The sequence below is a fragment of the Balaenoptera musculus genome, chromosome 1 (assembly GCF_009873245.2).
Source record: "Balaenoptera musculus isolate JJ_BM4_2016_0621 chromosome 1, mBalMus1.pri.v3, whole genome shotgun sequence".
Lineage (NCBI taxonomy): Eukaryota > Metazoa > Chordata > Mammalia > Artiodactyla > Balaenopteridae > Balaenoptera > Balaenoptera musculus.
This window is the reverse complement of record NC_045785.1, coordinates 130,443,636-130,466,888: the sequence shown is the minus strand read 5'-3', so window position 1 is coordinate 130,466,888 and position 23,253 is coordinate 130,443,636. Positions and strand designations below refer to the sequence as shown.

General features: G+C 40.1%; 1 protein-coding gene across 1 annotated transcript; it reads left to right on the top strand.

The window, feature by feature from the left end:
* Positions 1-1,704: 1,704 nt before the first annotated feature.
* On the top strand, positions 1,705-22,414 carry MRPS14 (mitochondrial ribosomal protein S14). Its single transcript, XM_036834692.1, has 3 exons — positions 1,705-1,836; positions 15,659-15,817; positions 21,968-22,414. Exons 1-3 carry the CDS (start codon positions 1,792-1,794, stop codon positions 22,148-22,150), a joined length of 387 nt encoding a protein of 128 aa, XP_036690587.1. The 5' UTR covers positions 1,705-1,791; the 3' UTR covers positions 22,151-22,414.
* The last annotated feature ends 839 nt before the right edge of the window (positions 22,415-23,253 follow it).

Below are 23,253 nucleotides of genomic sequence, written 5' to 3'. Positions count from 1 at the left end.
ATGGTTGTACAACAGCGTGAATGTACTTAATGCCACTGAACTGTACACTTAAAAATGGTTAAGATGGTAAATTTTATGTTATGTATATTTTACCACAATTTTTTTAAAGTTACAATGCTGTTTAAAGATGCTTTCAGAACTAGTTTTACAGAAAGAAAACAAAAGGCTGCTGTGTATAAAGCTGACTCACCTACTTTGTGAGCTAATTGTGTTACCGAGTCTAAGCTCATACTGCCCACCACACGACAGGCCAATAAATCAAGAGACAAGTTGTTGGGACAAGGAATAGTGACTTTATTTGGAAAGCCGGCAGACAGAGACAATGGTGGACTAGTGTCCCAAAGAACCACCTTCCCAGAGTTAGAACTCAGGCTTCTTTTATACTAAAAGGGGAGGGGGTAAAGACTTGGTTCCGGCCAGACTCCGGAGGGGATGAGTTAATTTCTTCCTTCCTGCAGCCATTCACAGGTGGGCCTGGTCAGGATGTTTCCCATGAGCTAAATAAAGGTATTTTAGCTTAATGATCATTACCTAGGAGGCAGGGTTCCTAGAAATGCACCATTACGTATAATTTAAACTTATAGGTAACATCTCTTTAGTGATTAACTTGTAATAGAATACAATTGCAGAAGATAACCCTCAACTGTGCAGAGGTATTACATGGGCTAGAATTAGGACTAGATGCCTGCCTGACACTGGTCCAGGAATTTTCTGATTCTACCATGACAGGGGCTTATGCTGTCCTTTCCTGCCAGCTGGCCTCAATCAGTCCCTCCCCAGTTCATTACACATGTTCCAATAAACTTGAATCTCTCTCTAGAGAAAGGAGTCTGCACTCAGCTCCCCTTCCCAGAAGACTGCTGTCCAATAATGTAGATGCAAATGGCACACAGGGGCATCTCCTCACTTCATCAATCAGCACATCTAAAATACAGGTCTTTGCCAACCTAATATATACTCCTTGATACTCTTCTACCGGGATGGTAGGTGGGTGGTACTTGCCTTACATCCACACAAAATAAAGGGGCCCCACAAAGGGTTCATTCCAGACCAAGGACATTTGCTATGAAGATGAACTGAAAGTACCCTGTACTACAGACTGAAAACAGCAATTTTTAAATGGCAATGCTCCCCACCCAAGCCCCGCCCCCGAAAAAAACCCCAAAATATTTTAAGCGCTTTTCATCTAAAGCTCCAATACACAATATACATATTTTTAAATATATATTTTTTAAACCCTAGACATACAAATCGGAACTATAGCATTGCCATTCTCAACATGATCACTATGACCTTTATAGCAGAGAGAAGGAGAGATTTGCAAAATCCACAGGAAGGAGGACAGAGAAGGAAGAGCTGTCCATACTTGTAGGTTTCTGGCAAGTAGCATCCTAAACTAATGGAGGATACAGGACAAGTAGGTTGAGCGAGAAGAATTTGGGGAAAGAGAAATTGGTAACAATGAACTGGTAGGTAGGGGAGGGCGGAAAAGGAGGTGGGTGGGGACAAAGGTAATTTAAGAGGCTGTGTAAAGCGCTCAGGAAACGAGGAACAGGTAAGGACCGTCAGACTCCACTATCAGTATCACAGCTCCGCTCCCACATAGTTAATTTGCCCATATTCCGTTGAATACCGCGAGAACGTACATCCAATTAACTACCCCCTACTTCCTGTACGCTAAAGACCCGCCTGCCGCCCCGCCCCCTGCGGCCCAGGTCCCGCCCCTCGTGTCCTCGCTGTATCCGGCAGCGTCAATAAAGTTGCAGCGGTTTGACATTTGCGGCGGACAACATGGCGGCCTCCACGCTCGGCGCTCTGCTGCGGACAGTCCGGCAGGTCTGGGCCACGCCCTTATACCCTCCTCCCCCTCTCCTCTGAACCTCCAAACCCACGGGTCCCCCACTATTCTGCCAGCTGTAGCGCCCAGTGCAGACCCGTCTCAGGGTTTTCCCTCTGCCCACTTCCCTCCTCCGGCCTGCTTCAGGGAGGGGCCGAGCTGCAGATGTAAATTTGGTATTCGTAAGCTTAGAGCTGACTGGCATTGAAAGCTCCAGGTTGACGCCAATTTATAAGGAGTGTAGGTGGGGAGAGAAGGTGTCCGAGGAATGAGGCCCCAGAGCCTTCAATGTTAAGAGAGCCGAGCAAAGGAGACTTGAAAGAAGCAGAGCGAGGGAGGAGAGCGTGGTGGCCCGGAAGCGCTCCAGGAGCAGCGAGCGGGCAACTCTCTCCTCAAAGTCAATTAAAAGAAGAGCTGAGAATTGCCTGTTGGGTTTAGCAGAGTGGAAATTGTTGGGACCTCGATCATAGCCGTTTCGATGGCGTGGTGGGTGCGATAGCGTTCATGACGGAATAGGAGGAAAGAAATTGGAGACTACGAATATAGACAAGCCTTTGAAAACGTTTTGCCGCAAAGGGGAGCAGAAAAATGGGTCAATAGCTGGAGAGGAGGTGGGTTAAGAGTGGGTGTTATGTGTTATTTTTTTTTAACGTGACAGAAGTAACTGCATGTTTTTGTGTTAAAGGGAAAGATTCTGTAAAGTGGGGAAAATGGATGATGTAGGAGAGGGAAGAATTGCTGGAGCCGTACCCCTGTGTAGGCAAGAGGTGATGAGTTTCGTGTTCAATTGTTTGGTCTTAGGAACATAGTTAATCTGTAATAGCGTTGTCCAGTAGAAATAAAATGCCAACCACATATGTAACTTAAAAGTTTCTAAGTGGCCACATTAAAAAAAGTAAAAAGCAGATGAAATTAATTTTATTAAAATATTTTATTTAACTAGGTGTGTCAAAAATATTTCAACATGTAATCTTATAAACGTGATGTGTAAGATATTTACATTCTTTTCTCATACTAGATCTTCAAAATCAGGTTTGTATTTTACACTTAAAGCACATCTTAGTTTGGATGCTAAATTTTCCACTATTAAAATGGGAAATGTAGGAGCTTCCCTGGTGGTGCAGTGGTTAAGAATCTGCCTGCCAACGCAGGGAACATGGGTTCGAGCCCTGGTCCAGGAAGATCCCACATGCCGCAGAGCAACTAAGCCTATGCACCACAACTATTGAGCCTGTGCTCTAGAACCCGCGAGCCACGACTCCTGAAGCCTGGGCACCTAGAGCCCGTGCTGTGCAACAAGAGAAGCCACTGCAACGAAGACCCAATGCAGCCAAAAATAAATTTTAAAAAATAAATTTATTTTTTAAAAAAATGGAAAATGTAGTCCTACCAAAACACTAAAGTTAATGTTTATCTTGCTTCAGTTTAAATTTTTTAATTAATTAAAATTAAATAAAATTAGGAATTACGTTTCTCTCGTTACATTTCAAGCGCTCACTAGCTGTGTGTGGTTAGTGGCTACTGTATTGGACAGAGAAGATCTTTAGTAACAGGATGGAGTGTAGTACATGTGATTACAGATGCTTTTTTTAAATTTATTTTAATTGAAGTATAGTTGATTTACAATGTTGTGTCAATTTCTGCTGTACAGCAAAGTGATTCAGTTATACATACATTTTTTTCATATTCTTTTCCATTATGGTTTATTATAGGATATTGAATATAGTTCCCTGTGTTATTCGGTAGGACCTTTTTGTTTATCCATTCTATATAATAGTTTGCATCTGCTAATCCCAAACCCCCATCTGTCCCTCCCCCTTGGCAACCAGAAGTCTGTTCTCTATATCTGATTACAGGTGCTTTTAATTTCATAATTAAAGAGAAATTGAAGTCATCAGCTAAACGTGGGGATGTGGGAGCAGGTGTCAGAGATTTGAGGAAAGGCAAGATGGTGTAAAATAGTCAAGAATAGATTGGAAGAATAGTGGCAAGAATTAGAGCCAGTACAGTGAAGTGAGAGAGGGACCAGGGAGTTGAGGGTGTATGAAAGACGACATTGTATTTACGGACCACGGAATTCAGGCTTACTCAGGCTGGGTAAGCGGGAGATAGGAAATCAAAAGCTGAGAGACAGTGAAAAGCTGGTAGGAACAATGGATTAAAAGTCTCAGAGGAGCTGTTATTAGGTGTTAGAAGGAGCAAGCTAGAAAGAAGTGATAGAGAAAGAGATACACACAGCTGAGACAATGGAGGGCTTGCACCTACTGGTAATAAAAGACCTAGGGCGTGGAAGTGAATAGGTAAAGAAGAGTGGAGGACAAAAATCACTGGAGGAAAAGAGTTCAAGGAATGGAGAGATCACAGTGTAATTTCATGTGTGTTGAGGTCACCAGGAGTTAAGACAGGAAGAGTATTGGAGAGAGCGACAGTGAGCCAGCATTTACAGTGAGTGAAAAACGAAAGGGAATGGTGGGGGCAGTGGTGACGGGTGGTGGGAGTATAACCCAATGGCACGAGAGCCGAAGCTTCCTTTCAGGAAGGAGGGACAGTCTGGAAGCGGCAGCAAAGAGCAAGGAAGCTTTCTCCCACTCGTGGGAGAAAAAAAGAGCTACGGGGAAACTATCTGGGATTCAAGATTCTCTAGAGCAAATATCTGAAGGAGATGTTAAGGAATTGAGGATTTAGAAAATTTCGACAATGGTAGACCATGAGTTGAAGAGGGCCCAATGGAAGAGTTTTAGGAGGTGAAGAGGGGTGAGAGAGAGGGGCAGGATAGGATAAGTACAGAACAGAATGCAATCTTAATATATAAAGCACTGTTATAAACTGGTAAGAAAATACTGACAATGGAAATGTGGGCAAAGGACATACACTATTTACAGAAGAAATTACAATAATAGACCAATAAATGTTTATTTTAAAAGTGTATTGCTTTTATAGTCAGAAAAAAAGTTGTGCAAAAAGAATGAAAGGTGTTTTATTTTGTTTTCTTAAATAAGTAGAAACCTGTTAGGAGATGGTAGAGAGGATGTTGATTAGGAATAGTCTGGAAAAGAATTGAGGGGAAAAATGTTTAATTTTGTTTTCTAATTCTCTTTAACTTTCAATTTCATAGATAAAAACAAACCTTGCATTGACCCTTAATGTGAATTGTTTCTTTCAACCAAAATGATCTCCTCAGACCTTACCACTATATCTTGTTCATTTCCTCTTTTTTTTTTATTTCTGAGATATACATTTTAAAGTAATAACTAGAATTATGACTTATAACATTATACCAGAACATATAAGATTTTTAAAAATTTCATGTAATGTCTGAAACATTTATATTAACATATTTCCATACAATCATTTCCTCTTTTGGTTTGGAAAAACTTCACCTTCTCTCCCTTCCTTTCCATGATGCTCATTTCCAGCCACAGTGACCACGTGTTCATTTGACTCAGTTGTGTCAAATCGATATTGAAATTTCCTTCATGCTGTCTTATTTCCAAAAAGCAGATTTTAGAGTTGTTGTATTTCCCCATGAGACTTCGAAGCATTGAAGATGCTCAGTTTATCTTTTGTTAATAGATTGAAAAAACATTTTCTTTCTAATCTAGTATTCTCATTTTCAGCTTTACATTCTGTATAATGCTGTACATATATTTGTTTCTAAAACAGCAGTTATAAGAGACCATCATTATTTTCTATAGCTGCAATTTAACGAACATATAATATTTGCTCTGGTTTGGGAGAGACTAGAGTTTCTAGTGGCCTATACTCTCTATGCCTGTACTGTCAGTAAGAATTGTAAACTCTCACCATGTAAATATGTGACAATGAGGAGCCTACTATTTTATTACTGGACAACTCATGCTAAGAAATATTAGGTCAATGATAATTTCAAATTATCATTTTGAAATAATGCTTTGACCCAGCAGTTCTGCTTCCAAGAATTTATCCTACTGATACATAGAAATATATATGAAATGATTTACATAAGACATTATTCATTGCAGCATTGTTTATAATGATAACTGGTGAGGTATGGTCTAGCTGTCCACCAGTAGGTCACAGGATAATAAATCATGATGCATCTGTGGGGAGGAAAAAGTAACTGCTTTATCTTCTTCTAAGTTCTCAGCTGGGACCCTTGTAACAAGAGAATAGCATACAAATTTGTAAGTTTTACCCGACACGGGACGTTTCATAGGGAAATGAAGACCCAAAGAAGTTAAACCTGAGTGGTTTTGTGCTAGGTTTGATGAAGCCTGGAAAGTCATGGGGAAATGTGATAAGACAAAAGGTATGGGCTAAGTGTAGAAAACTAAGGGAAACTTAGCAAGGCCTGTTATTCAGATTCTTCTCAGTGTCCCTCAGGCTTCAGAGATAAAGATGCTTCTTTCATGCCCTGGCTATATAGGGAGGGCACCTCTCACATAAGGGTCTTATGACCTGTTTCAGGGAAAGGTCAGAAAGTCCTTCTTGCACCTGCTGTTTCTCAAATTCCATTTGCTTGAAATAGTATGCCAAAGGAGCCATATTTTGAGGTAGTGTCTCCTGAACCTGGTCACATCCATATAGTGGAATATTATGTGACCTAAAACAACGTGGAAGCTTTTTGGCATATGGATATGGAAAGATCTCCAAGATGTATTGTTAAATGTGAAAAAAGGGGGTAGGGGAAGAAACATGGGAATGGGCGTGTGTACATGTATTTTATAGACAAAAATCTCTGGAAGACTGCACAAGAAAATAGTAACTGGCTACCTCTGGAGGTGGGGGTGTGGTCACTCGGCTGGTGAGGGACAAGGTGGGAGGGTGCATCCACTGTATGTCTATACTTCTTTAAAATTTTATTTTTTTATTGAACTATAGTTGATTTCAGCAAAGTGATTTGGTTATATTTGGTGTGTTTTATGTATATATATATATATTTTTTCCAATTCTTTTCCATTATAGGTTATTACAAGATCTTGAATATATTTCCCTGTGCTATACTGTAAATCCTTGTTTATCTGTTTTATATATGCTAATGTGTATCTGTTAATCCTATATTCCTTATTTATCTACCTCTCCTTCCTCCCGCCCTGTTATCCCTTTTGGTAACCATAAGTTTGTTTTCTGTTTCTGTGAGTCTGTTTCTGATTTGTAAATAAGTTCATTTGTACTATTTTTTAGATTCCACATGTAAGTTATATTTGTCTTTCTCTGTCTGACTTACTTCACTTAGTATGATAATCTCTGGGTCCATCCATGTTGCTGCAAATGGCATTATTTCTTTCTTTTTTATGGCTGAGTAATATTTCATCTTCTTTATCCATTCATCTATTGATGGACACTTAGGTTGCTTCCATGTCTTGGCTATTGTAAATAGTGCTGCTATGAGCATTGGTGTGCATACATCTTTTCTAATTAGAGTTTTTTTCCAGATATATGCCCAGGAGTGGGATTGCAGGATCATATGGTAACTCTATTTTCAGTTTCTTGACGAACCTCCATACTGTTTCCCGTAGTGGCTGCACCAATTTACATTCCCACCAAAGTGCAGGAGGGTTCCCTTTTCTCACAACCTCGCCAGCATTTGTTATTTGTAGACTTTTTGATGGTGTCGATTCTGACCTGTGTGAAGTGATACCTCATTGTAGTTTTGATTTGTATTTCTCTAATAATTAGCAATATTGAGCATCTTTTCGTATGCCTGTTGGCCATCTGTATGTCTTCTTTGGAGAAATGTCTGTTTAGGACTATTTAGGTCTTCTGTCCATTTTTTGATTGGGTTTTTTTTTTTTTTTGTATGTTAAGCTGTATGAGCTGTTTGTATATTTTGGAAATTAATCCCTTGTCAGAAGTATTGTTTGCAAATATTTTCTCCTAGTTGGTTGGTTTTCTTTTTGTTTTCTTCATGATTTCCTTTACTGTGCAACAGCTTAGTTTAACTGGGTCCCATTTGTTTATTTTTGTTTTTATTTCCATTATGCTAGGAGGTGGATCCAAAAACATATTGTTGCAATTTATGTCAAAGAGTGTTCTGCCTATGTTTTCTTCTAGGAGTTTTATAGTATCTAGTCTTACATTTAGGTCTTTAATACATTTTGAGTTTATTTTTATCTGTTGTGTTCTAATTTCATTCTTTTGCACGTAACTGTACAGTTCTTCCAGGACCTTTTAATGAAGAGACTGTCTTTCCTCCATTGTATATTCTTGCCTCCTTTGTCATAGATTAATTGACCATAAGTGTGTGGGTTTATTTCTAGGCTTTCTATCCTGTTTCATTAATCTATGTGTCTGTTTTTGTTCCACTACCATACTGTGTTGATTTCTGTAACTTTGTAGTATTGTCTGAAGTCAAGAAAGGTGATTCCTCCAGTACCATTCTTCTTTCTCAAGATTGTTTTGGCTTTTTGGGGTCTTTTCTGTTTCCATATAAATTTAAACATTGTTCTAGTTCTGTGAAAAATGCCATTGGTAATTTGATATGCCATTGGATTACACTTGTCTTTTTCTTGTGGTTGATTTCTATCTAATCTATTACCATTGGATTGCACTGAATCTGTAGATTGCCTCGGGTAGTGTGGTCATTTTAACAATATTGATTCTTCCAATCCAAGAACATGGTATATCTTTCCATCTGTTTGTACCATGTTCAGTATCTCTCATCAGTGTCTTACAGTTTTTGCAGTATAGGTTTTTTGCCTCCTTAGGTAGGTTTATTCATAGGTAGTTTATTCTTTTGATGGGAAACTTTAGCTGTGCTGTCAGCTTTGGAGAAGTATCCCAGTTGTACCGTGTTGGGTTGGCATTGTACAGAAATCAACAGCCATATTGGTCTCGAAACGTTAAACATATTTTTTTCCATTTGTACAGGGGTAACACACTGTATTAAATATGTAAGGTCTTATCTACATGGGTTTGATTACAGAAACTAATAAAGTATTCTCTAAATAAAAAGAAATTGTTTATATTATTGTTAATAATATAAATTGTTCATATTGTTAATATAACAATATAAATTGTTTCCTCAGTTTCTCATTCTGATATTCCATTGTTTGTGTATAGAAATGCAACAGATTTCTGTGTATTAATTTTGTATCCTGCCACTTTATCAAATTCGTTGATGAGCTCTAGTAGCTTTCTTATGGCATCTTTAGGATTTTCTGTGTATAGTGTCATCTGCAAATAGCAACAGTTTTATTTCTTCTTTTCCATTTTGGATTCCTTTAATTTCTTTTTGTCTCTGATTGCTGTGGCTAGGACTTCCAGAACTATGTTGAATAAAAGTGGCACGAGTGGCCATCCTTGTCTTGTTCCTGATCTTAGAGGAAATGCTTTCAGCTTTTCACCATTGAGTATGATGTTAGCTGTGGGTTTGTAATATATGGCCTTTATTATGTTAAGGTAGGTTTCCTCTGTGCCGACTTTCTGGAGAGTTTTTATCGTAAATGGATGTTGAATTTTATCAAAAGCTTTTTCTGCAACTATTGAGATGATCATATGCTTTTTATTCTTCAATGTGTTAATGTGGTGTATCACACTGATTGATTTGCAGATATTGAAAAATCCTTGCATCCCTGGAATAAATCCCACTTGATCATGGTATATGATCCTTTTAACCTATCGTTGGATTTGGTTTGCTAATATTTAGTTGAGGATTTTTGAATCTATGTTCATCAGTGATATTGGCTTGTACTTTTCTTTTTTTGTGTGGGTTCTTTGTCTAGTTTTGGTATCAGGGTGATGGTGGTATCATAGAATGAGTTCAGAAGTGTTCCTTCCTCTGCCTTTTTTGGGAATAGTTTCACAAGGATAGTTGTTAACTCTTCTCTAAATGTTCAGTAGAATTCACCTGTGAAGCCATCTGGCCCTGGACTTTGGCTTGTTGGGAGTTTTTAAATTACCAACCCAATTTCACTACTTAAAATTGGTCTGTTCATATTTTCTATTTCTTCCTGGTTCGGTCTTGCAAGATTGTACCTTTCTAAGAATTTGTCCATTTCTTCTAGGTTGTCCATTTTATTGGCATATAGTTGCTCAAAGTAGTTTCTTATGATTCTTTGTATTTCTGTGGTGGCAGTTGTAACTTCTCTTTTTTTATTTCTATTTTATTGATTTGGGACTGCTCCCTTTTTTTCTTGATGAGTCTGGTAAAGGTTTATCAATTTTGTTTATCTTTTCAAAGAACTAGCTTTTAGTTTCATCGTCATTCCTATTTTTTTAGTCTCTATTTCATTTCTGCTCTGATCTTTATGATTTCTTTCCTTCTACTAACTTTGGGTTTTCTTTGTTCTTCTTTCTCTAGTTGCTTTAGGTGTAAGATTAGGCTGTTTATTTGAGATTTTTCTTGTTTCCTTGCATCTCTGTAAACTCCTCTCTAAGAACTGCTTTTGCTGTGTCCCATAGATTTTGGAGTGTTGTGTTTTCATTTTCATTTGTCTCCAGGTATTTTTTGATTTCCTCTTTGACTTCTTCAGTGATCCATTGATTGTTTAGTAGCATATTGTTTAACCTCCATGTGTTTGTGTTTTTGCAGTCTTTTTCTTGTAGTCGAATTCTATCCTCATAGTGTTGTGGTCAGAAAAGATGCTTGATATGATTTCAGTTTTCTTAAATTTACCAGGGTTTGCTTTGTTGCGCAGCATGTGATCTATCCTGGAGAATGTTCCATGTGCACTTGAAAAGAATGTGTATTCTGCTGCTTTCAGATGGAATGCTCTATAAATATCAATTAAGTCCATCTGGTCTAATGTGTCATTTAAGGCCTGTGTTTCCTTATTGATTTTCTGTCTGGATGATCTGTCCATTGATGTAAGTGGGGTGTTAAAGTTCCCCACTAAAATTATTATATATTCTTGTATTGATCCTTTGATCATTATATAGTGTCCTTCTTTGTCTCTTGTAACCGTCTTTTTTTTTTTTTTAAGTCTATTTTGTCTGATATAAATATAGCTGTTCTGGCTTTCTTTTGATTTGCATTTGCATGGAGTACCTTTTTCCATTCCCTCACTTTCAGTCTGTATGAGTCTTTAGATCTGAAGTGTGTCTCTTATAGGCAGCAAATATACTGGTCCTGTTTTTGTATCCATTCAGTCAGTCTTTGTCTTTTGGTTGGAGCATTTGGTCTGTTTACATTTAAGGTAATTATCAATATGTATGTTCCTATTACTATTTTGTTACTTGCTTTGGATTTGTTTTTGTAGGTCTTTTTCCCCCCTTTTTTCTCCTGTTCTCCTGTGTTGTGATTTGATGACTATTTTTAGTGGTATGTTTGGATTCCTTTTTCTTTTTGTGTCTGTATCTATCATAGATTTTTGTTTTACAGTTACCATGAGGTTTTTGTATAGGAGTCTATATTTATACATGCTTGTTTCAAGTTGCTCATCTCTTAATTTCTAATGCATTTCAGATACACTGCATTTGTAGTCTCCTTTCCTCACTATTACTGTTTTTGATTTTACATTTTACGTCTGACTGTTTTGTGTGTCCCTTAACTGCTTACTGTGGTTACAAATGATTTTTACTACTTTAGTCTTTTAACCTCCCTACTAGCTTTGTGCATGGATGATTTTCTACCTTTATTGTATGTTTGCCTTTATCAATGAGCTTTTCCATTTTGTAATTTGCTTGTTTCTAGTTGTGGCCTTTTCATTTCCACCTAATGAAGTTCCTTTAGCAGGTGCTGTAAAGCTGGTTTGGTGGTTCTGAATTCTTTTAGCTCTTGCTTGTGTGTAAAGCTTTCGATTTCTCCATGAAATCTGAATGAGAGCCTTGCTGGGTAGAGTATTCTTGGTTGTAGGTTTTTCTCTTTCATCAATTTAAGTATATCATGCCACTCCCTTTTAGCCTGTAGTTTCTGCTGAAAAATCATCTGATAGCCTTATTGGAGTTCCCTTGTGTGTTATTTGTTGCTTTTCCCTTGTTGCTTTTAATAGTCTCTCTTTATATTTAACTTTTGTCATCTTTCTTACAATGCATTGTGGTGTATTCCTCTGTGGGTTAATCCTGTATGGGACTCTCTGCACTTCCTGTACTTGGGTGACTGTTTCCTTCCCCAGGTTAGGGCAGTCTTCAGCTATTATCTGTTCAATTATTTTCCCAGACCCTTTCTCTCTCCTCCTTCTGGGATCCCTAAAATGCCAATATTAGTGTGCTTGATGTTAGCCCAGAGGTTTCTTAAGCTGTCCTCATTTCATTTCATTCTTTTTTCTTCTTTCTGTTTAATGGCAGTGATTTCCACTACCTCTGTCTTCCAGCTCACTGATCCGTCCTTCTGAATCATTTAGTCTACTATAGATTCCTTCTAGTGTATTTTTCATATCAGTTATTGTTTTCTTTAGTTCTTTATATCCTTTATATTTTCTAATTCTTTTTTTTAAAACTTCTGATTTCTTGCTCTGTGCATCTATTCTCCTCCCAAGTTCTTTGATCATCTTTACGATCATTACTCTGAACTCTTTCTTGGGTGGATTGCCTATCTCCACATGACTTAGTTGTCCTTCTGGGGTTTTATCTTGTTCATTCGTGTGAAACATATTCCTCTGTTGCCTCATTTTATGTAAATTGCTATTTGTGTTTTTATGTATGTGGTAGGTTGGTTTCGTTCCTCCACCTTGGAAAACTGGCCCTCTGTAGGAAACGTCTTTTGTGTCCCAGCAGTGCACTCCCCTCTCATCCCTCAAGGACCAGGGGCCAGCTGGTCCCAGGATAGTGTCTGGCCTGTGTTTGTGGACTCAGTCTGCGGGCTGCGGAACTGTAGTTTTCTTGCTTCTAGTGACTGCCCCCTGGTAGGTGAGCCTGGTGTAGAGGCTTGTGCAGGCTTCTTGGTGGGAGGGGCTGGTGCCTGTCCCCTGGTGGGTAGAACTGGGTGTTGGTCCTCTGATGGACAGGACCATGTCTAGGGGCGTATCTAGAGGAGGCTGTGAGCTCAGGAAGTCTTTAGGTAGCCTGTCTGCTGATAGGTTTGACTGTGTCCCTGCCCATTGTGTTGTTTGCCTCAATGCCTGTCAGCACTTGAGCCTATGGACTGCTGGGTGGGGCCAGGTCTTGGTGCCAAAATGTCAGCCTCCACAAGAGCTCACACATGCAGATAAATGCTCCCTGATATATCAGGCACCAGAGTCTGTGTCCCCAGGGTGGGCCACAGCCACCTCCCCAGGAGACCCTCCAAGACCAGCAGGTAGGTCTGGCCCAGGCTTCTATCAGATTACTGCTTTTGCCCTTGGTCCAGTGCATGTGAGATTTTGTGTGCGCACTTTGAGAGTGAAGTCTCTATTTCCCCCATTCCTGTGCAACTCTTGCAATCAAGCCCCACTGGCCTTCAAAGCCAAATGCTCTGGGGGCTCCTCTTCCCCATGCCAGACCCCTGGGCTGGGGGTGGAGTTTGACAGGCTCAGAACTCTCACTTCTTTGGGGGAACTTCTGCAATATAATTATTCTCTAGTTTGTGGGTTGCACACCTGGGGGTGTGGGATTTGATTATATCATGAATGTGCCCCTCATACCCATCTCATTGTGGTTCCATTTTTATGTATTTAGATGTAGAGAATCTTTTCTGCTAAGTTTCAGTCCTTTTCAACAATGGTTGTTCTGCAGATTGTCCTGATTTTTGTGTGCTCGTGAGAGTAGATGTGCTTAGGGTCTTTCTCTGCCATCTTGGCTGCTCTCCCTTCAGCATTTTTATTACTTCCTTTTTGGACTTGGGGTCATGTAGACTGGAGAGGTCTGTTTCATTGCTTGTTCTTTCAGGGGATTTCACCTGTTCTTTTAATTGGGAGTAATTCTTCTGCTTTTTCATTTTACTTATATTTCTCTTATTCTGAATTTTTTTTTTAATATTAAATTTGTTTATTTATATTCTATTTTTGGCTGCATTGGGTCTTCGTTGCACGTGGGCTTTCTTAGTTGCAGCAAGCGGGGCTACTCTTCATTGCAATGCACGGGCTTCTCATTGCAGTGGCTTCTCTTGTTGCAGAGCGTGGGCTCTAGGTGCGCAGGCTTCAGTAGTTGTGGCACACAGGCTCAGTAGTTGTGGCTCACGGGCTCTAGAGCACAGTCTCAGTAGTTGTGGCACACGGGCTTAGTTGCTCCACGGCATGTGGGATCTTCCCGGACCAGGGCTCGAACCTGTATCCCCTGCATTGGCAGGCATATTGTTAACCACTCTGCCACCAGGGAAGTCCCTCTTACTCTGAATTTAGGGAAAACAGTTGTCTACTGTGGTTTTGAAGGGCTGTTTTTATGTGGGAGCGACCCTGTGTAGACTGTATGAGTCCAGTATTTTTGGTGTGAGGGCTGTTTTTGGCTTGCTGTGTCTTTCCTCAGGGTGTACTGGCCCTTGTCTCCTTGATATAGGTGGTGTGTTTGACATTGTGTTGACTGGAGCCTGCCCTGGATGTTGGGCAGGGCCTCCTCTTTTCTCTGCGATTGTTACAACCCTGTCAGGGGTAGAGTCTGCTCCCCATTTGTTGGAGTGGAAACCCCTAGATCCGATTCTAAGCTTCAATGTGAGGTAGGCAGGACTAGAGCACTCCCTCTGGGAAAGGAGCCCCTGTGTTCCTCCCCAGGAGCTGTTTGCTGTGATGTGCAACTCTGTGACACTGCCTGCCACCTGGTGTGCACACTCACAGAGATCACTCTTGCTGGCACTGCCCTCAGGGGCTGCATCTGCTGCAGGAGTGCTTGGAATCGGCTTGGAGATTAGGTATGGGTGAGAAACCCTCACAAAACCATGGGCGAGAAAGTCCTCTGGAGCTGCAGCCCCACACCTAAAGTGGGAGGGCCAGTGATCACCTCAGTATTCAGTGCCACCTCCATGTGTGCGTGCCCACAAAGTTTGCAAAACCCGCTGCAGTTGGAGCTGTGCCCTGCTGTGAGCATGCTGATAGTGAGGCTGCTATAGTGGACCCATGCCCCTCCCTTCCCATGTTGACAGTGGGGCTCCTACGGCAGCCCCATGCTCCATCCTGTGCACACCCCCAGTTGTGGCTCGGGCCACGCTCCAGGCCCTTTGAGCTGTCTTCACGCAGCCAAACCGAGTCATCTCCCCAGGTCTGTCTGCTGAAGCCTGAGTTTCAACACCCAATCGCTATGCACGCCAGCAGGCGCGCCTCGGACTGGAAAGTGTGGCAATGTGGCAAAGACCGTCTGTGCTGGTCTCTCTACCCTGTGGGGCAGCAGACCAGCTCCTGCACTCTGCTTTTGAGCCTCTGAAGCTCCCTGTCTGTCCCAGTAGACCTCCCAGCCAGTGAAGGAGGTCTCCAGGGTGAGGGAACCTTTCGTCTTTCACAGCTCCCGCCCAAGGGTGCAGGTCCCATCCCAATTCCACTTCTCCCTTTTCCCCTCATCCTACGTGGTTTCGCGGAAATCTTTCTTGCAGCTTTGGTTGTCTGAGATCTTCTGCAAGCTTTCAGTAGGTATCATGTATGGATTGTTCCACATGTAGATGTATCTTTGATATATTTGTGGGAGCAGGTGAGCTCCATGTCTCTCTACTCCACCATCTTGATCTCCTCCCCTTTCTATACTTTTTTGACTTTTGAACCATATATTTATTAACCTAAGTAAAGGTAAAACAGAATTATATAAAAAATCTCAGAAAATTTTTCACTTTCCAACCCACATTATTGGCATTGTATTAATTACCACCATTTTGGCTTAATGTATGTCCGTAAAAGTTATTTGTTCTGAATTAAGAAGTCTATTATTTTAAATTATTAAAGTTATCCATAATTACTTGGGGGATAAAAGGTCATAAATAGTGACTAAAAGAGGATCACAGGATGGAGAAACTGGCAGAGTCTGGGTCTGACTGTCCTTCACTTGTTCCTTGTCTCTGTCTCTTAGGTGGTTCCTTCATCAGCTTCAGGCCAAGTTCGAAGTTACTATGTAGATTGGAAAATGTTGCGTGATGTGAAGAGAAGAAAAATGGCCTATGAGTATGCAGATGAGAGGCTTCGGATCAATTCTCTCAGGAAGAATACCATTCTGCCAAAAGACCTTCAGGTTAGCTAAGTAAGATGAGTATCTACCATAAAATCATTAACTCAAATCAGATCACTTTTTTTTTTTTTAAATATTAACTAATTTATTTATTTTGGCTGTGTTGGGTCTTCGTTTCTGTGCGAGGGCTTTCTCTAGCTGCGGCAAGCAGGGGCCACTCCTCATCGCGGTGTGCGGGCCTCTCACTATCGCGACCTCTCTTGTTGCGGAGCACAGGCTCCAGACGCGCAGGCTCAGTAATTGTGGCTCACGGGCCCAGCCGCTCCGCGGCATGTGGGATCCTCCCAGACCAGGGCCCGAACCCGCATCCCCTGCATTGGCAGGCAGACTGTCAACCACTGCACCACCAGGGAAGCCCTTTTTTTTTTTTTTTTAATTTATTTTTGGCTGTGTTGGGTCTTCGTTCCTGTGCGAGGGCCTTCTCCAGCCGCGGCAAGTGGGGGCCACTCCTCATCGCGATGTGCGGGCCTCCCACCATCGCAGCCTCTCTTGTTGCGGAGCACAGGCTCCAGACACGCAGGCTCAGCAGCTGTGGCTCACGGGCCCAGCCGCTCTGCGGCATGTGGGATCCTCCCAGAGCAGGGCCCGAACGCGTGTCCCCCACATTGGCAGGCAGACTCTCAACCACTGCGCCACCAGGGAAGCCCCGGATCACTTTTAATACTGTTTGTTGTAACTTAGTATCAGTATACTTTTTGGAGAATATAATCAGATATTTTCAGTCAACATAAACAAATACCCTTGTAACTGATTTTGATGAGTTTCAAATTAAAAAGGAACTATTCATTCTTAACTAGCTCTTTAACCATTTCATTAGGTGGTGCTTAGAAAGTACTGATGCATGGTAACCACACAGAAATTGGATAGTTATTTCTCCAGTCATCCCAATCATTCAACTCTCAAGGCACTGGGAGTCTTTGCCAATGCATGGGGCCAGGTGCCCAGCACATGGCCTACACTGTTTCTTATCCGGGGCCATCCCTAAGCCTGCCTCTCTGAATTCCTCTGCCCATGAGGTGGCCTTCCATTTAGATTTACTTTCTTGTCACACTCTTTAACTTGAATAAGAGAATGTCAACTCTGTTTGACTCCCTGAATCATAAGTCCTGCCTAACTGGTGACATAAAATACCTGCATTCAAGAGTCTTATCAGAGAGTATAACTCAAACTCAAGGCCATTAAACTTATCAAAAGCTCAGAGTAAATAGTATTTCATTTATATAAATTTGGAGAATAATATACAGGCCCTTCATTACTGTGGATTCTTTTTAAATCTTGTCTGAATTGAGCCAGATAAGCAGAACACTGAGTGCCCTGGACCATTCTGTTATGGCTTTTACTGTAATGACATTAAGCTACTTGCCTATATTTAGGGAGTAATAAGAAGTGGCTCCTGAGAAACTCAGCTTAAGATGTTGTGGAGGACAAATGTATGAAGATCCCCAGAAGAGTCTGTGGTATGAGAACCAGCAGTAGCTGTGCAGAGACTCTATGGGAACTGATCATGGCGCTATGTTGCCTGCCAACTAGCTTACAAGTCAAATTTATGCCCCAGTGCTAACAAACTTACAGGCTCTCACAGAATGCTCTTTTGTTTCATTTTCTCTTTGCCCAGTTTCCTCATTTGTACACTGCCTTAAATCTTTACATTCACACATATGTAAACAATTTGTAGGTATTCTTCAAGTTCTGTCTCCATGAAACTTTACTTCATTCTGCCAGCCCAATCATTTCTCCTGTCTCTATAGCATTTACTGTCTACCATTCATTGACTTAATCATGTTGTTTTATATAATTCTCTCAGTATTTCTTAATAGCAGCACATGCATAAGCTTTTGGAGATCAGGAACTACTCTTAATGCTTAATAGGATATAAATTTAGTGGCTTTCATATACATTTTCTCATTTATGTACTTCTAATATGTTAGAGTAATTATTTTGCTTCCATCATAGTCTAGTACAGGGTCAATCACACACATGCACACACACACACAGTAATACACGTACTTTAACCACATACATAAGAATAAATCTGTACTGACACAACCTTAGTGCTAACTACTGCAGTAATCTCTGTTTTTCTCCCCTGAACCATTTTTGCCCTTACCATATTTATTTCCCTACATTGCAAATGATCTTTTAAAAATGTAAATCTCACTTGATCACTCATCTTTGCATCTCCAGCCATCAGAGTATTTACCATAGGTGTCAAGGTTCTGTGGGCTTCTGCCCTTCCTTCTTCTTCAACTTCACCTCAAACCACATTTTCCTCCTACTTGATCTTCAGTCCAGAGGTTTCAGACTTGTATGATTCAAAAATCTTATGGGAAATAACCTAATTTACACCTCAAGGAACTAGAAAAAGAACAGGTAAGCCCAAAGTTAGCAGAAACAAAGATCAGAGCAGAAATAAATGAAAATAGAAACCGGAAAAACAGTAAAGATCTGTGAAACTAAGGGCTGGTTTTTTGAAAAGATAAAATTGTTGAGCCTTTAGCTAGACTAACATAGTAAAAAAGAGAGAAGACTCCAATAAAATCAGCAATGAAAGAGGAAACATTACAGCTGATACCAAATAAATACAGAGAATCATAAGAGACTGATAAGAGCAATTGTATGCCAACAAATTGGCTAGCCTAGAAGAAATGGATAAATTCTAGAAACATATAACCTATCAAGACTGAATCATGAAGAACTAGAAACTAGAAACTAGAACTAAAACTGAAGTGACCAATAATGAGTAAGGAGATTGAATCAGTAGGTTTCTACTAAGAAAAGCCCAGGACCATGTGCCTTCATGAGTGAATTCTACCAAACGTTTAAAGGGGAATTAGTGCCAATCCTTCTCAAACTCTTCCAAAAAATTGAAGAAGAGGGAAACATTCCCAAAGTCATTTTATGAGCCCAGCATTGCCGATACCAAAGCCAGATAAGGACACTACAAGAAGAAAACCACAGGTCAGTATCCCTGATGAATAGAGATGTAAAAATTCTCAACAAAATACTAGCAAACCAAATTCAACAGCTTTTCCTCTAAGATCAGGAACAAGACAAGGATGCCTACTCTTGCCACTTCTGTTCAACAGAGTACTAGAAGGCCTAGCCAGAGCTATCAGGCAAGAAAAAGAGATAGAAGGCATCTAATCAGGAAGGAAGAAGTAAAACTCTCTCTATTTGCAGACAACATGATATTATATATAGAAAACCCTAAAGACTCCACCAAAAAACTGTTAGAACTAATCCATAAATTGAGTAAAGTTGCAGGTTACCAAATCAACCTACAAAATTTGGTTCTTTTCTATACACTGATAAACTATCTGAAAAAGAAATAAAACAATCCCATTTACAATAGCGTCAAAACTAATAATAAACCTAGAAATAAATTTAAGAAGGTGAAAGATTTGTACACTGAAAACTATATGCACTGATGAAAGAAATTGAAGCAGAAATAGAAAAAATAATCCTAAAATTTGTATGGAACTACAAAAGACCCTCAAATAGTCAAAGCAATCCCAAGAAAGAAAAACAAGGCTGGAGGTATCACATTTCCTGATTTAAAAGCTATAATATTCAAAATTGTATGGTATTGGCATAAAAACAGACACATAGACCAATGGAACAGACTCAAGAACCCAGAAATAAAGCCACAGATACGTAGTCAACAAATATTTGACAAGGGAGCCAAAAATACTCAGTGGGTATTGGATAGTTTCTCCATAAATGGTGTTGGGGAGACTGGATATTCACATGCGAAAGAATGAAATTGGACCCCTATCTTACCCCACTCACAAAAATTAACTTGAAATGGGTTAAAGACTTAAAGGACATACCTGAAAGTGTAAAACTGCTAGAAGAAAACAAAGGGTAAAAAAGTTCTTTGCCATTTGTCTTTGCAGTGATGTTTTAGATATGACACCAAAGGTGCGAGCAACAAAAGCAAAAATAAGCAAGTAGACTACATCACACTAAAAGAAACAACAACATGAAAAGGCACCCTACAAAATGGGAGAAAATATTTGCAAGTCATGTACTTGATAAGGGGTTAATACCCTGAAAATGTAAGGAAGTCATACAACTCAATAGCCCCCAAATTTTTTTTGATTAAAAATTGGTCAGCTTCCCTGGTGGCGCAGTGGTTGAGAATCTGCCTGCCAATGCAGGGGACACGGGTTCGAGCCCTGGTCTGGGAAGATCCCACATGCCATGGAGCAACTAGGCCCGTGAGCCACAACTACTGAGCCTGCGCGTCTGGAGCCTGTGCTCCGCAACAAGAGAGGCCGCAATAGTGAGAGGCCCGCGCACCACGATGAAGAGTGGCCCCCACTCGCCACAACTAGAGAAAGCCCTCGCACAGAAATGAAGACCCAACACAGCCAAAAATAAAAATTAATTAATTAATTAATTTTAAAAAATTGGAAAAAATGGTCAGAGAACCTGAATAGACGTTTTTCTAAAAAAGACATAAAAATGGCCAACAGGTACATGAAAAGATGCTCAACATCACTTATCAGGGAAATGCAAATGAAAACACAAAGAACTATCACCTCACACCTGTCAGAATGGCTACTATCCAAAAGACAAGAGATAAGTTTTGGCGAGGATGTGGAAAAGAGAACCTTTGTGCACTGTTGGTGGCAATATAAATTGGTGCAGCCACTATGGAAAACAGTATGGAGGTTCCTCAAAAAATTAAAAATAGAACTACCATGTATGATCCAGGAATTCCATTTCTCAGTATAAATCTGAAGGAAATGAAATCACTAGATAGAAATAGAAGTGATATCTGCACCCCTATGTTCACTCTAGCATTATTCACAATAGCCAAGACATGGAAACCACTTGAATGTCCATCAACAGATGAATGTGGCACTTAATGTGATTCATACACAGACACAGAGTACGATACTATTTAGCCATAAAATAGAAGGAAATCCTGCCCTTTGCAATAACGTGGCTATACCTTGAGGGTATTATGCTAAGTGAAGTAAGTCAGAAAAAAGACAAATACTGTATGATCTCACTTATATGTGGAATCTAAAATACCAAATTCATAGAAACAACAGTAGAATGGTGGTTACCAGAGGCTGGGGACTGGGGAAAATGGGGAGATGTTGGCCAAAGGGTACAGACTTCCAGTTTTAAGGTGAATAAGCCCTGGGGTTGAATAAGTACAACATGGTGACTACAGTTAACAATACCATATTATATACTTGAAAGTTGATAAAAGAGTAAATCTTAAGTATTCTCGCGCACACACAAAAGTAATTATGTGGGGTGATGGAGGTGTTAACTAACCTTATTGTGGTAATTATTTTTCACAGTATATACATGCATCAAAACATCACATTGTACACCTTCAACTTATACAGTGTTATATGTCAATTATATCTCAGTAAAGCTGGGAAAAAATCGTTTGGGGAGACAACAGAAATGCATTCATATATTTTCCAAAAGAGAAATGAGAATGTCTATAGCAGCTCTATTTGTAATAGCTCAAAACTGGAAACTACCCGGATGTCCATCATCTGTACAATGGATAAATGAATTATGGCATATTCACACAACAAAAATCAGCACCAATGAGAATGAACAAATTACAACACATGCACCAGTATGAAGACTCTCACAAGCATTTTATTGAGTGAAAGAAGCCAAACAGAAATGAATAAAAAAGAATGGTTTTTATTATACTCCATGGTTACATTTATATAAAATCAAAACAAGAAAAGTTCATCTGTGGTGTTAGTAACCAGGTTAGCTCTTAGCCAGGAGGTCGGTGACTGAAAGGAGGCAGAGGGAAGGCTTGGGGTGCGGATAATTTTTTTTAATCTAGCTGCTGGTTACACAGCTATGTTCTGTTTGTGAAAACTTGTTGAGCTTTACACTTATGGTTTGTGGATTCTTGTGTATCTATGTTGTTTCAATTAAGTTTTGAAAAATTACATTGTGAGTATGTCAAACATTTCTGTCATTTTTCTGATCTGTTTGTTTCTACTCAGAGGTTAAAGTTCACTATGGTGTCCAGGGTTCTTTTGCCAAACTTGGCTACATTAATGAATCGAGCCCTTTGTTCTCTTCCTCTGAGCATTGACTAATCATCTAGAATAAATAAATGCATGTGATCTGTGTAAATAATGTTGTGACTTCCCTTAGGAAGTGGCTGATGAAGAAATTGCTGCCCTTCCCCGGGATAGCTGTCCCGTTAGAATCAGAAATCGGTGTGTTATGACATCCCGTCCACGAGGTGTAAAGCGGCGCTGGAGGCTTAGTCGTATCGTCTTCCGTCACTTAGCCGACCATGGGCAACTGTCTGGGGTGCAGCGAGCAATGTGGTAATAATCAGCTCCAGAACCTACTGAGCTTACAGGAAAACCAGTTCTGGCAAGAAGAGACTTCTCTAATAGACAAAAACCTAGTTTTTATGGGGGTCCAGAATAAAGGTCTTCTCTACCTGATGCTGTCTATAGTTAAATTACTTTTAAATTTCAAATGAAAACGTTTGGAAGTTTCATTCTGTCAGTGAATTATCTTTTCTCTTGGACTTAATAAATTACTGTTCCCAAGCATAGTGTGAAGAGCAGAGTAATAAAAAATACTTCTGTGGAAATATGGTCTGTATAGTTGTCTTTTCCTTCATGTTTAATCTTTTAGCAACACGTAAGTGTTCCTGTACTTTAAGAGCATTATTTCACACAGCAGTATTATCTTCTTGTTAATTCAACTCATTGACGTACATGTCAGTGCTCATCTATGGCAGTTTTTAATCCTGGGATGGCTACCCTGACCTGCACAGCTCACTTTACTTTTAGTTGATTGTTAGACAGACAGTACATTGGAAGGTAAAGCTGATGCTCTGGATTATCTAACTAATGCTCAACTTCTTTGTGTGATGGCTGAACAAAAACAGAACCACTAATTGTTTTCTTTTTCCATCTTCAAGGGCCCTTAGAACAAAATATGTCTCTTTAAGCCCTGAAAATCTGTCCAAAGAGGATGAGTTTTGCTAGAATGGTATATATTCTCTATATTCATATTTATTTCATCTGTAACAGAAATGAGTAAAGGTAGCAAAGTGTCGTCTCATGCGGTAACTCAACAGTGTCCTCAGCCCAGTGATAACGTGTACACAGGGTGGTATGGGTGCACCTACCTAACGTCCATCTGGAAGGTACTCCTGGAGCTGACACCTGAATTTAAATCAGGAGGCAAGGGTTGAGGTTGTTTGCAGAGGGAACGGTGGAAGCAAAGGCACTAAGGCATCAAACAGTGAAATTGCAGTCACTTCAGCGTAGCAGAACTAAGCAGCACACGACAAAGGCCGTAAATACCAGCTGTTGGAGAGTTTTAAGCAAAGGAACGACATGATAGTTTGCTCTACAGACGAATGACAGCTGTGTGGTAGACGGCCATGAGAGGAAAAGACTACAAGCAAGATAAGC

Coding starts and splice junctions, on each gene's coding strand:
- MRPS14 (XM_036834692.1), top strand. CDS start 1,792: ATGGCGGCCTCCACGCTCGGCGCTCTGCTGCGGACAGTCCGGCAG. Junction 1,837..15,658: donor TGCTGCGGACAGTCCGGCAG/GTCTGGGCCACG, acceptor TCTGTCTCTTAG/GTGGTTCCTTCATCAGCTTC. Junction 15,818..21,967: donor TTCTGCCAAAAGACCTTCAG/GTTAGCTAAGTA, acceptor GACTTCCCTTAG/GAAGTGGCTGATGAAGAAAT.